Genomic DNA, 14,587 nt, shown 5'->3' with positions numbered 1-14,587 from the left:
CTAGTGGTAGAGTGCTTGCCTAGCATGCACAATTCCTTGATTCCACATACATAGAAAAAAAAAAGCTGTAAGTGGTGTTGTGGTTCAAGTGGTAGAGCTCTAGCCTTGAGAAAGCCCAAGGACAGTGCTCAGGACTGGCAAAAAAATGGTGTTGAGGGCTTAGCAACCCTCAGTCCCCAAATTGCGTCTCAACTGGCCATCCCCTCTGACTTTTAATTTGTCTATATGCAAGTAGGGAGTTAGTTCTGTTCCTGGTCTCTGGGGTTTCTGGGGTTTGGATAAGTTCTCCTAAGGCCCATGAGTTAAAAGCTTGGTTTCCCAGTCTGTGGTACAAAGAGGAAGTTGTGGGACTCCCGTGGCTAGTGGGAGGAAGTTGTGTCATGGGAGTGTGATCTTAAAGGGAATACTGGAACCTTGGCTATTTCTTGTCTCTCTTCTCTTTGCTTCTTGGTTTCAATGCTTATGCCTCTCCATAGGCATAAAGATAATGGGGACAAGAGATTGTGGACTCAATACTCTAAAAGTGGGAGCCAAATACACCTTTCCTTTTTGTGAGTTGAGAGTCTGAAGTATTTTCTCACAGTGATGGAAAACAAGCACAGGAACTACGTCTTTCTTTTTCAAATAAAATAGTGTTTTCTGTACATATTTTCATAGGAGGTCTAATTAAAAATCATCATTCTAAATTCATCCTTTCTTTGTTGGTAGTACTAGGGTTTGAATTGAGGACCTTGTGAGCTTTGCTAAGCAGATATGGCTGTCCCATGCCACCACAGCTGGTTATTTCTGTTGAATATTTTTCAGACAGGGACTTGCTTTCTGCTCACCTGTGCAGCTGGGCAGGATCTATCTATGTGAGACTTCTTGGTTGAGAAGGGGTCTCTTAGATGTTTTCTCTGACTGGTATGGCTGGTATTCTCAATCCCAATAATTTCAGCCTTTGAAGTAGCTGGAATTACACATGTGAGCCACTGGTACCAGCTTATAATGGCTCCTCTAAGGTAAACGCTTCTGCTAAATGACTTGGGTAGGGGATATTCCTGCTGTTCCATTGCTCCTAATCTCCTTCTATGACTGTGTCCTTAATAGGAACCGGGGACCTAGAAGTGTAGCATTGTTATCCAGGGGCAGAACACTCAATCTGTTTTATACAGTTTGTATGGCGAAGGTTTGAGAGTCCCAGACAGAATTAAGGAGAGAGAGAGCCTAAGACTCAGACAAGGAGTGTATCAGTCACTGAAGAAAGTAAATCTTTGTCCCTTGTGAGCCAGATTTTTATGTAATTGACATATATCTACACTAAGCAAATTTGACCAGCATCTATAAAATTATACACATTGATGTATATCTAATATCTAAATAATTTAAAGTAATTCTGTGTGTGTGTGTGTGTGTGTGTGTGTGTGTGTGTGTGTGTGTGTGTGTGTTGTGTAGTTCCTGGGGCCTTACAGGTCCTGGGCTCTATCCCTTAGTTTGTTTGTTCAAAGTCAATACTCTATCACTTAAACCACAGCTCAACTTCTGACTTTTTGGTGGTTAATTGGAGAAGAGTGTCTCATGGTATTTTCTGCCCAGGATGGCTTTGAATTGTGATCCTCAGATCCTGTCTTCCTGAGAAGCTAATACCAGCTAAAAATAAATTTCTACTCTCATATAAAGGGCATTTGAGACATCTTATGGGATTGTATCTCTGCACAAATCATGCCAGGGTTGATTCTGGTCATTCTGAAGATAAGGAGAGCCTCTAGGAGGTTTGTCTTCTCAGACTTGAAAATCTTACTACTTTGGCTGCCCTAAGAGAAGCTGGTTGATGGGTTGTGGTTGTGGTGAATGTCTGGTCTTTGGTGCTTGGAGTTAGCCCTTTTTTTTTCCTTCTTCTTCTTCTTCTTTTTTTTTTTTTTTTTTTTTTTTTGCCAGTCCTGGGCTTGAGCTCAGGGCCTGAGCACTGTCCTTGGACTTTCTCAAGGCTAGAGCTCTACCACTTGAGCCTCAGCACCACTCCGGCTTTTTTCTATGTATGTGGTACCGAGGAATTGAACCCGGGCCTTTGTGAATGCTAGGCAAGCACTTTAACCACTAGGCCAAACTCCCGGCCCCAGAGTTAGCCCTTTTTAAAAGTAGATACAGGCTGGTATTCGAAGGCATGCAGGAGTGGCCTGGGTGGGTACTCACCAAGGCAGCGGACTTCTGAGCCACTCCAGAGCCCATTGGCCATGCACTCCCTCACCCTGGAGCCCACCAGTGTGTATCCGGAATTGCAGGAGAAGATGGCGGTTGCCCCGTAGACAGACAATGTCCCGATGCGATGTCCACTGGGGGGCACGGGGAGCTCTCCACAGGAGATGACTGCAAGGATCAGGATGCATTCAGTAAGTCAGCCCAGGAGGAGGCCAGGGGCTGCTTCTGATGAGCAGAAATAGTAATGAAGGAAGGCCTGCCTAACTTTGAGCTCCTTAACTTAGTGTTATGAGATGGACTGAGACTACTTCAACCCAGGGGTCCCCAGAAACACTGTTCAGGGTCCGGTGGGGGGGGCTGATAACATACCCAAGCTCTTCCTGAGATGCATGAGCCATAATCTCTGGGTGATAAAAATCCAGGTATGTATACTTTAAAAAAAAACTCAGGCGTTTTAGGTAGGTTCTGTGGCATGTTCCCCAGTGCCCAGGGCAGCCAGTGCCAATCACCCTACATAGCTGAGCCCAATGGCAGCCTCAGTCTTCAACAGAGCCTGAGATGGTCCCTGAGTGATGTGTTAGTTGAGACCTGATCACTGGGGCTATATTGCTATAGGCTGTTCCACATGGTAACTGTGACTCTGTGCCACACATGGTAAAATTCCGCCTATGGGGCCACTTTCTTTTGCAGGTTGTGACCCCAGGCACACTCTGTAGTGAAATTCTATCTCTGGTTGCTTTCTGGGCACCTTGAACTTGGAGACTATATCAAAGAACCAAAGGTAAACCAGTTAACTGCGGAAGAGAGGCAGGCAGACTCAGGGGCTTGTCCTCTGTGCTGTCCTCATTCTTCCTGCCCAGGCTACCTTCAAATGGCTCTTCACCCACCAAAAGGACATATCTTCTTTGTCTATTTCTCCAGTAGACTGTAGGTTCCCTGCAGGCATGAGCCATCATATTTTTCTCTCTGTACCTGAACAGTACCCAACTTGGGGCCAAATAAACAAATCAGTGTATGCTGACTTGGATAAGTTATTAAAAGGCAATTTCCAATGAGATTAAAATATGTTAAGAAGTGCTTTGTTCAAGGAATAGGCATTTTATAATCTCCCTATTCTCAGTGAATGTCCAAAAAGAGATCTCCTGCAATCCCCAAAGATAACCCTCTTCTTTTCCTCTGTGCTTCGTTCCATATGTGAGCTGGTTCAGAAAGGCAGCACTGAGCATGCAAATGCACCCACTCTCCCGTCCTGGGCTTACTCTGGCAGGTGGGCATAGAGTCTCCAAGGCTCCATTTGCCATTGGCCTGGCAACGGATGACCCTTTGGCCAGTGTAGTAGTAGCCTGGGTCACAGATGAGCATCAACTGGGCCTGGAACTGGTACTGGGTTTCAAAGATAAGCCTCCATCGGCCATGTTCCACACTGATACTGCTGACATCGGGGCAGGTGACAGCTGGGGAGCAAGGAGAAGGAGGAGGAAGACTGTGAAATTATGGATAGCATGCCAAGAGCCCAGGGCTGGGAAGTAGGAGGGTTTAATGCAGTAACCATGACAAGAAGCTTCAGTCCCTTGGCAGGTTTGGTCAAAAATGAAAAAGATGATTGGGAGAGTTGGGTTTGGCAAACTAGGGGGTACAGATCTGCCCCCCCCAATCAAAAAAATGGAGGCAGATGATACTTAGTCAATGCTGGTTTTTAGATGTGGGATCGAACAGTCCATTTGTCATCTTGAACCTATCTGGTTCATCATGTTATGAACCCAAAAAGGATAAAAAATGCTTTTATTTTCTGGTCTGCATGAAGGTTTGAACTTAAGGCCTTGCATTTGCTTGTCTGGCACCAACTGAGCCATGCCTCCAGCCTGGTTAATTTAGCCTGGAATCTCTCAGACAATTTTGACTGGACTGGATTTGAGGTATAATCTCCTGGATCTCAGTCACCTAAGTACTCAGAATTATAGGTGTGAACTACTGCTGCCTAGCCAAGAACTTTTAAAACACAGTGTAGCCCAAATAAAAACTAAAAGGTGTATCTTCGTTCCAAAGGTGATCCAAAGGTTCCAATTTGTAACTCTGGCTTGAAAGTTGTCAGTTCCAAGTGTTGGGATCCAGGGGCACATTTCATGCACATAATTTCTCCAGCATGGTTTACGGAAGCATCTCATGGTACAATGATCTCTCCACGCTCTGGGAGAAACTCTCAATGGAGACTTAAGCTGTCTGCCATAACTACCTGCCCGTTCACCCTCCCCAGTTCCCCCACCCTCATGACCATGCTTTTCCCTCTTTGCAGAACATGTTACAGCTGCTTACCCACCCCCTGCTTGTACCACCTCTACCACCCCAGGACTCACGGACACACTGTGGGGGAATGTTGCGATTGCTCCACAGGCCTGTATCCAAACACTCCGTGGTGGTCTCGGCACCTGTCTGGAGGTGGTAGCCATCATTGCAGCTGTACATAGCTTTGGTCCCCACCGTATACTCCTTACCAAACACGATTCCGTTCTTGGGGGCTTCAGGAAGGCCGCAGGAAAGGGCTAGCAGGGGACAAAGGATGTTTTGAGCATTTCTGGTTCAAGATCATATTGTGAGAACATACTGTGAGCTCTCTTTTTCTCCTAAGGCACTAATGAAATGATGGTAAATGCCAATAAAACAGCAAAGCAGAAAAAAAAGAAAACAAAGAAAGAAAGAAAAAGAAAAAGAAAAAGAAAATGGAAAGACCATCAGCAGAGATTTAGAAAACAGACAAATCTGAAGCTGGAATGTAGATTGAGCATGTTGGTGGATTAAATGAAGCAAAAAGAGGTTACTACTCAAAGTCCCTGGGAGAGAGTGGCATAGAGACAGCCTGGAGACGTTAAAGTATCCACTCTCCAAAGAAAATGAAAGATTTTTTTTTCTCTCTACTAAAAATGGAAGGATCTGAAATTCCTCTGAGAGAGCTGTGGATATGATGGGTGTTGACTCAGAGGAATGCTCTTTTAATCCTAGGATTTAAGGTCTCTCAGCCTAAAGGCTACCCCTTTCCCTGTTAGGGCCTTACATTTAAGCCCAGGCCTGTGTGTACTGCGAGTCTCCTAGCTTATGCTTCCTATGTAACTGGGATTATAGGCATATAATTCCAATTATGTCTAGCTATTAGTTGAGGTGGGGTATTGTAAACTTTCTGCATAGGCTGTGATCCTCCTGATCTCTGCCTCCCAAGTAGCTGAGATTACAAGCATGAACTACAGACAATGGCCTCCACTCAACTTTTTATTCATAGTAGAGACCTAGTGAGCAAAGATATTTACATAGAATAACAAGGTGTAACTCTCATCTGCTCCCTGAAAAAAAGATCCACCTGTTACTTTTAAATAGGAATAGTTAAAGGTTTAAGATAGAGAGGTTTCCCTTAGGAAACACCTAACACAGGAAACAGATCTTTCAAATAAGACTTTCTTTGTATCTTGATAAGGTCAAGATGACATAGGGAATGCACCAAATAAGAACACATTGCTTTGGAAAAATACAACAAAAAAGAGAACAGGGAACAGCTCTTTAAAATGAAAAAAAAATGTCTTCTCAAATACATATTGCCTAAAAGTAAGGGAACATTTCAAGAATATAGACAAACAACTCGAGAGAAGACTGAAAACATAGAGGGCCAGTCCAGGAGGTCCAACTGTTCAGAGTTTCAGAGATGGAGACCAGAGAAAGCAGATGGGATGGAATAACCATAAATGAAAATTCTCTAGTCAGAAAGGAAGCCAAAAAGAGTTTGGAATTTCCAAACTCCAAAGAGACACAGATATTCCCATAAGTTCCCAGAGAGAGAAAAGATGTGTCACCCCTGCGAAGGGCGAACCTCATCCTTTCTGTCAGTGACAGTGTTCGAAGAAAATGGAGCAAAGCCTTTAAACTGCTGAGGGAAATGATTTATCATCTAGCATTTTATCTAGTTAACTCACCAAGCATGAGTGGGGGCAAAATGAATGACATTTTTGTACATTTATAGACTCTGAAAATTTACTTCATGGATCTTTCCTGAGAAACTTACTTGAGGCTGTTCTCCATCAAAAAGAAGGTTGGATCCGAGAAATGACAAGATGTGGGATATAGATATAAAAAAAGATAGTACTAACTCATGAGTACAAAGCACAAAAGAAAAATATGCTCAGAAGTGTGTGTGTGTGTGTGTGTGTGTGTGTGTGTGTGTGTGTGTAGAGAGAGAGAGAGAGAATTTATTTTTTATTCTGGTCCTGGGGCTTGAACTTAGGGCCTGGGTGCTATCCCTAATGCTTTTTTTTTCTTCAGGCTTACATTCTACCACTTGAGTTACAGTTCCACATCCAATATTTTTGGTAGTTGATTGGAGATAAGAGCATCACAGACTTTCCTGCCTGAGCTGGCTTTGAACTTTGAGCCTCATAGCTTAGCCTCCTGTATACCTAGGATTATAGGCATGAGCCAACAGCACCCAGTTTGATTTTTGTATTTTTATAGGAGGAATAGATGTTATTTACGTAAGGGGGCACCATGTGCCCTTTGAAATCAGTGAACACTTACAGACTACATTTGCTTTTCCATAGTTGGGGAGCCTCAGTCCCTATGGAGAGAGACAATCCTGCTGGGTGGGGAGTGAGGGCATATGATTATTGGCCATGAAATCAGGCTTGTAGAGAATACAGAGGGACTAGATGAGGCCAGGAGCCTCTGAGGGAGGGATGGGGACAGTAAGGGCATGAGAGGCTTGCTTCCTAATGAAGCTCTGGAGAGACTTGTCCATGAGGTTAGACACACAGAGACAGAAGCCAAAATGCCATTTGTGACAGTTTTCTGTGACCCCGGCTTAGGATTTACAATAGAATATCGATAACACACTTTGTTGTTGTTGCTTTTTAGAAACCACAAGGTTATGAGGGTCACAGAGATGACTGATGTCATTAAAAAGAACTTCCACTGCACTGGACACCAAGAAAAATTAAATCAGGCAGTCTACAATTGGCAGGTTTTTTCCTTTTCTTTCTTTCTCTTTTTTCAATGTAGTACATAATGTTGAGACTGTGGGAGAAAAGGCAACATTCACTGTTAATGGTAAAAGAAGAAATGAAAATATTTCTAGCAAGTAATAAATATCAAAAACTGCAAATTTCATCAGGCCAGTAGCTCACTCCTGTAATTCCAGCTATTCAGAAGCTGAGACCTGGAGGATGGTGCTTTGAAGCAGCATAAAGATAAAAAACCTGCGAGACAAGACCTCCCATTAACCAGCAGAGTGTTGGGCTACAAGTATGGCTCAAGTAGTAGAGTACCACCTGTGTGGGAGCCAGCCAAGCATTAGAGCTCAAGACTCTGTTCTAACCTAGGAAACAAAACTGTACCAGTTTGCATATGTTTATAATTCAACAATTTTATTTCTAGGAATTTATTATTATGATTATTACTATTACTGTATAATTGTTATTGGAAAGGTGGTGTACTGAGGGGATTATCTAAGTCAGGTAATGAGTGAGTATATTTCTTTTTGAACAGGGTCACTCCTTACCTTGCTTTCTCCCAGTTTTCCCTCCCATCTCTGCCCACATAACTGCTTCATTTGTTCACTCTGTCCCACCCTTCCTGTGCCCTGTTTACCCTCTCCCAAACACATCAACTTGAAAACAAGACAAAAGGAAAAGAAAGCAAAAACAGTAGCAAAGAACAAAACCCTTCTTATTTCTGTTTCTTGGAGTTCATTCCAACAAATATTTTATAGCTAAGGAAATAAATATGGATGTTCCTAAAGCAAAGAATACAGAATTCCAGAAGGGTGATACCTGAGAAATGTCAGGTTTCCATTGTTTTAATAAGTGATAAAGATATTAAATATTATGAATGAGATTAAAGGGACATAATTAAATTTCCAGATTTTATGGGTCAAATGCATTATTATTTTTTTTGTTTATCAGTAAATGCAAATTAAGCAAATACAAAAAAAAGTCAGGTTTCCCACAGTCCTATGCAACCATGACACCAAATGACAGATACATGGAAGCTTTTCACAAAAGACACGTAATGAAATGTCAATGCGAGTGCTCTCACGTGACAGGATTACAATTCTTTTTCACTCTTTTCTTTTAAATTATCTATACTCCCCCAATGTGAATGAAAATTCAGCAGTACATTTCAAGTGTTTATTCCCAGGCCATATCTCCTTTCTGGGAGCCCTTTGTACCAGTCCATGAGGAAGGTGAGATGCTTCCCTTACACGGGGGCTCTCAAACACCGTTTCTACTCCTGTTACAGTCCTTCCTTGCCATTTGCGTTTCTGCAAGCACATATCCCCCATTGGCTCTGAAAATAAAACCTGCTGTTCATCTCCCAGGGCTAGAGAAGCTGCAGATCCTTAATACATGTCTGCTGAAAGAAATGAACTCATCTAATCCACAGACCTCTCCATTTGGAAGTGACTGGTCCTAACCAGGGCCCAGGATGTAAACTGGACCAGAACCACCTTGAGGCACACTTCCTCCCTGCCTCTTACCTTGACAGAGGGGGATGGCCTCACTCCACAGATGGTAGCCCTGGGGGTGCCGGGTACAGATGGCCATGCTGTGTCCCACCAAGCGGTAGCCTGCGTTACAACCAAAGTGGATGGAGCCGCCGGGCTGGGTACTGGTCTGACCCAGGATGAAGCCATGGAGTGGAGCCCTGGGCAGGCTGCAGTAAGAAGCTGAACAACAAATACAAGCATGAGGACAGACTTCGTCTGACTTACTGGCTGTCAGTCCTTTCTCCCACCCACATTTTCTTTTTCTTTTTTTTTTCTTGCCAGCCCTGGATTTAAGCTCATGGCTTGAGCACTGTCCTTGGACTTTCTCAAGGCTAGAGCTCTACCACTTGGGCCTCTGCACCACTTCCAGTTTTTTTTCTATGTATGTGGTACCAAGGAATCGAACCTGGGTCTTTGTGCATTCTAGGCAAAAACTTTACCAGTAGGCCAACTCCCAGCCCTCCCACCCACATTTTCTTGTCCCTGCCATTGCTGGGCCTTTTGCTATTTAGTAAGGTCTGAATAGTCCACATTGAAAGAGAGCCCAAGCAACAGCAACAATAGCACTAAGTTGAAAGTAGAGAAAACTGCTCAGTGGTTCTTTTTTTTTTTTTTTTTGCCAGTCCTGGGCTTGAGCTCAGGGCCTGAGCACTGTCCTTGGACTTTCTCAAGGCTAGAGCTCTACCACTTGAGTCACAGCACCACTTCTGACTTTTTGCTATGTATGTGGTACCGAGGAATCGAACCCGGGTCTTCGTGCATGCTAATGCAAGCACTCTACCACTAGGCCAAACTCCCGGCCCTCAGTGGTTCTTTTTATGGCCCAAAGACAGGCTAGGTGTGTGGCTTAGTGTAAGTGTTTAAATCCCTTTAGCATCTAGGTGTCCTTGGAAAGAAACCCAATGGCCTTGGTTCCCAAAAGATGTAACTGCAGAACTGTCCAGTTTCTGAACTCATTATAGATCACTGAAATTGGGCCTGTAACATTGCAACTACATCAGAGGTATTTGGGACAATTTACAAATGACCACGTTCATAAAGCCTCTAGCACAGCCCATGACATTTAGTGTCTAATAACAGTTGTTATTTTTCTCTGTGTTGTGTAGGGGACCCTGTGGGAATCCAGGACATTTATTTCTCTATATTTCCCAGGGCTCATTTCTCCTCAATGGATGGCGTCCATGTATTTCATTCATTTGTCCAATAAATAGATCTCAAGTGTACATTAAGTGCCAGCTGCTGTTCTAAATGCTGGGAAATTAACAAAGACGGAAACAGACAAAAAACCCTGGCCCAAGAGAACTCACATCACAAACACTGCCAGCAATGCTTAGAATATTAGTTGGGAAGGAAGTCAAATTATCAAGTGCTACCTTGTCTTCTAACTAGCATTCGTCCCCTCCCTCCCTCCCTCCTTCTTTCCCTCCCTCCTTCTCTCCCTCCCTCCTTCTCTCCCTTCCTCCTTCCCTCCCTCTCTCCCTCCCTTCCTTCCTTTCTTCCTTCCTTCCTTCCTTCCTTCCTTCCTTCCTTCCTTCCTTCCTTCCTTCCTTTCCTTCTCTCTTTCTCTTTCTAGGGACCTAATACTAGGGACTTAATTCAGGGCCTTTAGCTTGCTAGGGAAGTACTCTAAAACTTGAGCTACATCTTAGGCATTTTGCTTTCAGCTTGTTTTTCAGACAGGGCTCAGGCTTTTGCCTGGGCTAGCCCTGAGTAAAAATCTTCCTATGTCAGTCTCCATAGTAGTTGGGATTATAATTGTACACTACCACGTCTGCCTAGCTCTCAACCAATTTTCTTTCTTGTGTGGTATTACAATTTGAACTCAGGACTTCACAGTTAGTTGATTTGCTTGCTTGACTGGCATTCTACCATTTATACTATGTCTCCAGCTTGGCTTTTTGCTGAGGTTTTTTTTTTTTTTTTTAAGGGGATGGAACATTATGGACTTTTCTGACCTGGGCTGGATGGATATACGATCTTCTGGATCTCAGCCTCATGAGAGCTGGGATTACAGGTATGAGCCACCAAACCCAGCTCCAACTAATCTTGTTAAAAAATGTGTCCAATAGTTGTTTGGAATGCAGGCCAAACACAGGTAGGGAGACTGCCAAGGGAGCACTGGTGCATGGTGGAACTCTACACAGGCTCCAGATACTCAGTGCTGCAATGAAGCCTGCAGGGCCCAGCCAGAAGCTCATTGCACTCATTGCCTTTCAACATGGCCATTGAGCAGCAGCTTGTCTCGTTTTCCTCCAACCTGGGCAGTGATCTTCATGATGGGGGTTCAGATAAATTCAATTTTCCCCACCTCATCACATTCCCAGAGACACTTTGTGCTCCTTATAGATTGTTGCCTGGGTTGGCTATCTCTGAGGCCTGGCCTTTGATCTGACTCTGCCTATAAGATATGATTTGCCCCAGAAAAGAGTGAAATTCAGTCATTTATAGCAAGATGGGTAGAAATGGAAGACATTATGTTAAGAGCAATCAGTCAAGCACAGAAAGATAAATGCCACATGTTCTCAGTCTTATGTACAAGCTGACAAAAGTGATTTTATGGCAGTAGAGCATAGAATACGGAGTTTGAGAAAGTGTGGGAATGGCAAAGGGGTAGAAAGAGGTCAGGTACATGGCACAAAAATACAGTTAAGCAAGAGAATAAAGTTCTGGAGTTCTGTAGCACAAGAGAATGACTAGAGCTTATAGGAAATTTATCAACTATTAAAAAAAACTTGATTTTGATTGTTCTCCACCCAAAGAAATGACAAATGTTTGAGGTGATGGATTTAATTTCCCTGATTACATCATCACACATTGCACACACACACACACACACACACACACATATATAAATATACACACACACACACACACACACACACAAATATCACTTGATACCCTATGAATACATGCATTTATTTTATGTCAAATGAATAGCAACAACAAACCAGAAAAGATCTGGCTTGCAGAGCAGCAGAGAGGTCCCTGACTTGAAAACACAGCCCAACCTTTACTACTTGTTCAACACTGGCCAATTAAGAGATTTATTGTCATAGGTTCTCTAGTTATGAAATTTGTAATTCTCTTGTTTATTTTTTTTAAGAAGAAGGATCCTCTTAGGTATTGTTAGATTATAATCTTATCTTGGAGACTCAGGTCAGCAGGGGGGAATAAAGGGAAAAATAGGAGAAAAGGAGTAGAATGAGGGAGGGGGAAATGTCAAAGGTCACTTAGAGAGTCATAGGGACACAGATTTAGAAGAAGCCTGCAGCCCCCACACAAAAGTATATCACCTTGACAAGGTGATAGACCATGGCTTATATGGCATTTTAGGGTAATATCTTAGGGATTCAGGGGCCAAGGCCTTTTCTCATGAATCCTCTTGGATGACTTACCTGAATACCGAATCTTAAAGCCCTTCCGATTGTAGGCATGGTCAGAGGACCAGCGCAGGTACACAGAGTTGCTGGTGCTGGTGATGATCAAGGGGGCTGAATAATTCCCACTGAGCGCTTTTAGCAGAGGACTTTGTCCTGAGGGACCTGGAACAAGAAGGACATGGTGGTAACAGCCATCCTGGCTTGGTATGGACATGAGAGTCAGCTGGCTGGGTGACACTCAGTCTCTGCATCGCAGAAGAGCTCTCTCCTCTGGAGCCCTGTCTAGAGCTCTGCTCCAAGCAGTCCCTGCCCACCTACAGAAGTTGGCAGGCAAGATGACATCTACTTGCTGTTTTGGGACTTGGCTTGGGTCAAGCAGCTGGCTGATGGAAGAGCTGGTTTCCAAAAATGGGGAACTCTTCCACTTGACAACCCTGCTTCTCCTGTATGTGCTAAAAAAAACAGCTTGATGTCCTCCAAAGGGGCAAAAATATTCACTGAAGGACTAGATAGCAGTAAAGACATGAAAGAATCAGGTTTCACAAACATAAAGATCCCAGTGCTCCATATCCCTTCCCAAGGCCTGTTGATAAAACCTTCTCTCTCTACCTAAAGGACTGGGATTGCAGCCTAAGGGATTTGGGTCAATATCCAGACAACATAGATCTTGAACATCTACAACCCAGGGTTTGTGGCCCTGGAGGAGGGTTTGTGGTCCTAGTGAAGATTCTTGCATGCTGTTGAGATGGCTCTTAGAAGCTTGGGAGAGTGATGAGCTATGTGTAGTCAAGGGGCACCACCAGAAATGCTGTGGCATGCTCATGCTTCTACGGGCCTCTCTTGACAGCAGGAACCTTGCAGGCTGACTCTATTCTTCAATGGTCCTGAGGTCATCACTTTAAGAAAGACATGAAGAGCATTTTGGTGAGGAGTGAGCACTGGGTAATGCTGCCCTTTGTGGGCTAAAATGGATGGGAGGAGATACTGCCATGGAAATGAGCTCCCTAGCAGAGCACAGGAGTCTAGAATTTTCTAACTAGGAGGGACTGGTATGCAGGATCTATTGAAATAGCTTGTAAGGGTGGGGTGTGGGAACAATCCTGAGCTTGAACTTATGGCCTGGTTACTGTCTCTGAGCTTCTTTTGCTCAAGACTAGCACTCTACCATGTGAGCCATACCTCTACTTCCAGATGTTTTGACAATTTATTGGAGATAAGAGTCTCATAAATTTTCCTCCCTAGGCTGGCTTTAAACCTTGATCCTCAGATCACAGCTTACTGAGTAGCTAGGACTACAAGTGTGAGCCACTGTGACTAGCTGGACATGGAATTCCAAAGGGCTTACTAGATGGAAGGGAATCCAAAAAGGTGGGAGAAAAACAGACCATGGGATGGCTAACCAGAGAGGGAAGAGCTGGAGAGTCACTTCCAATGGAAAGTTGCAATCCTGCCAGCCTTCCCTTCCCATTCTAGAACACTTATGCTACGGGAAAGGCAAAATGGTGCACAAAAAGGGAGACCAGTTGTAGAGGGCAGTGATTCATCTAGTTCTTCTTCAAGACCCACCACTATTTACTGAGATGGCTGCATACTATTGAAATGAGAATGTGGAAGCTCATGTGAGATGCTGGATTCAGAGTGTGGATCGGTGCTGATACTCGGGAAGATTCAAAGCTACCATGGTAATTACTCGGTTAGATGAGGGGGGGGGAGATGCTGGTACAAAACTGCTCTGACCAGTTCCAGTCCACATGTAGGTTTAACCAAGTAGCAACCCATTGGTGGCATGTGTGCCAGGTGTGGTGCCTTCATCAGAGGAGATTCCCACTCTCATGGTTTTCTGGGAGGCAACCACGGATCTGACTATGTATTCTTTTCCAAATCCATCAGAAAAGAAGGTCAGAAGTCAGTGCAGTCACATGAAGGAGTTGGCGGTACCTATTCATGGTTCTGTCCCATAGCTATGCTAATGTTCCTTCTTTTTGTCATACTATGAAGAGACAAGGACCATCTGGACATCCTGCAGGATGGAGCCTGCTGGTTCACTGTATTGGAGATACCACATCAATCGGATCTGATGAGGCATTAGAGACAATTAGTGTAGACATCTCTGTAAGGCTCATGTGCTCCAGAGGGTAAGAGATAAATGCTGGGAAGTTTACAGTGAAATGTATAAAGTGCAGTGGCTCAGGGTATGCTGAGACCTTGTCTCCAAACTAAGGAGCAAATGGATGCATGTTTTGCTTCTGACCACCAAAGAGAAGCATGGTGCTTGGCAATCTCCTTGGGTTTGGAGGCAGCACTTTCTTCATTTGGGAATACTGCTCTGATGTAGTCATCAGTAGATGCTCAAGAGTGCTGGCTCTGAGTGAGGGTTGGAGTGACAAAGTGTGGGTCCAGGATGCCAAGCAAGCAGCTTCTGTGAAACCTACCGGATCCCCTGGTCTTGGGTTTCCATGTTAGAGCAAGGCACTGCTTAGAACCTCTGGCAGCGCAGAACTGCAGGGGT

At 44.0% G+C, this 14,587-nt stretch overlaps 1 protein-coding gene across 3 annotated transcripts in view; it reads right to left on the bottom strand.

The window, feature by feature from the left end:
• Window positions 1-14,587, bottom strand: part of Csmd2 (CUB and Sushi multiple domains 2) — a 501,465-nt gene that overhangs the window by 38,784 nt on the left and 448,094 nt on the right. For all 3 annotated transcript variants that reach the window (XM_090335284.1, XM_090335282.1, XM_090335283.1), the window contains 5 exons: window positions 12,094-12,240; window positions 8,690-8,878; window positions 4,533-4,718; window positions 3,438-3,632; window positions 2,173-2,346 (listed from right to left, as the gene is read on the bottom strand). In XM_090335284.1, coding sequence (XP_090191410.1) covers window positions 2,173-2,346; window positions 3,438-3,632; window positions 4,533-4,718; window positions 8,690-8,878; window positions 12,094-12,240 — 891 coding nt within the window. The remainder of the gene's footprint in view (window positions 1-2,172; window positions 2,347-3,437; window positions 3,633-4,532; window positions 4,719-8,689; window positions 8,879-12,093; window positions 12,241-14,587) is intronic.

This window comes from Megascapheus bottae, chromosome 6, assembly GCF_031878675.1.
Source record: "Megascapheus bottae isolate mThoBot1 chromosome 6, mThoBot2.hap1, whole genome shotgun sequence".
Lineage (NCBI taxonomy): Eukaryota > Metazoa > Chordata > Mammalia > Rodentia > Geomyidae > Megascapheus > Megascapheus bottae.
Note: the sequence above shows the minus strand (reverse complement) of the source record. Positions and strands in the feature narration are given on the sequence as shown.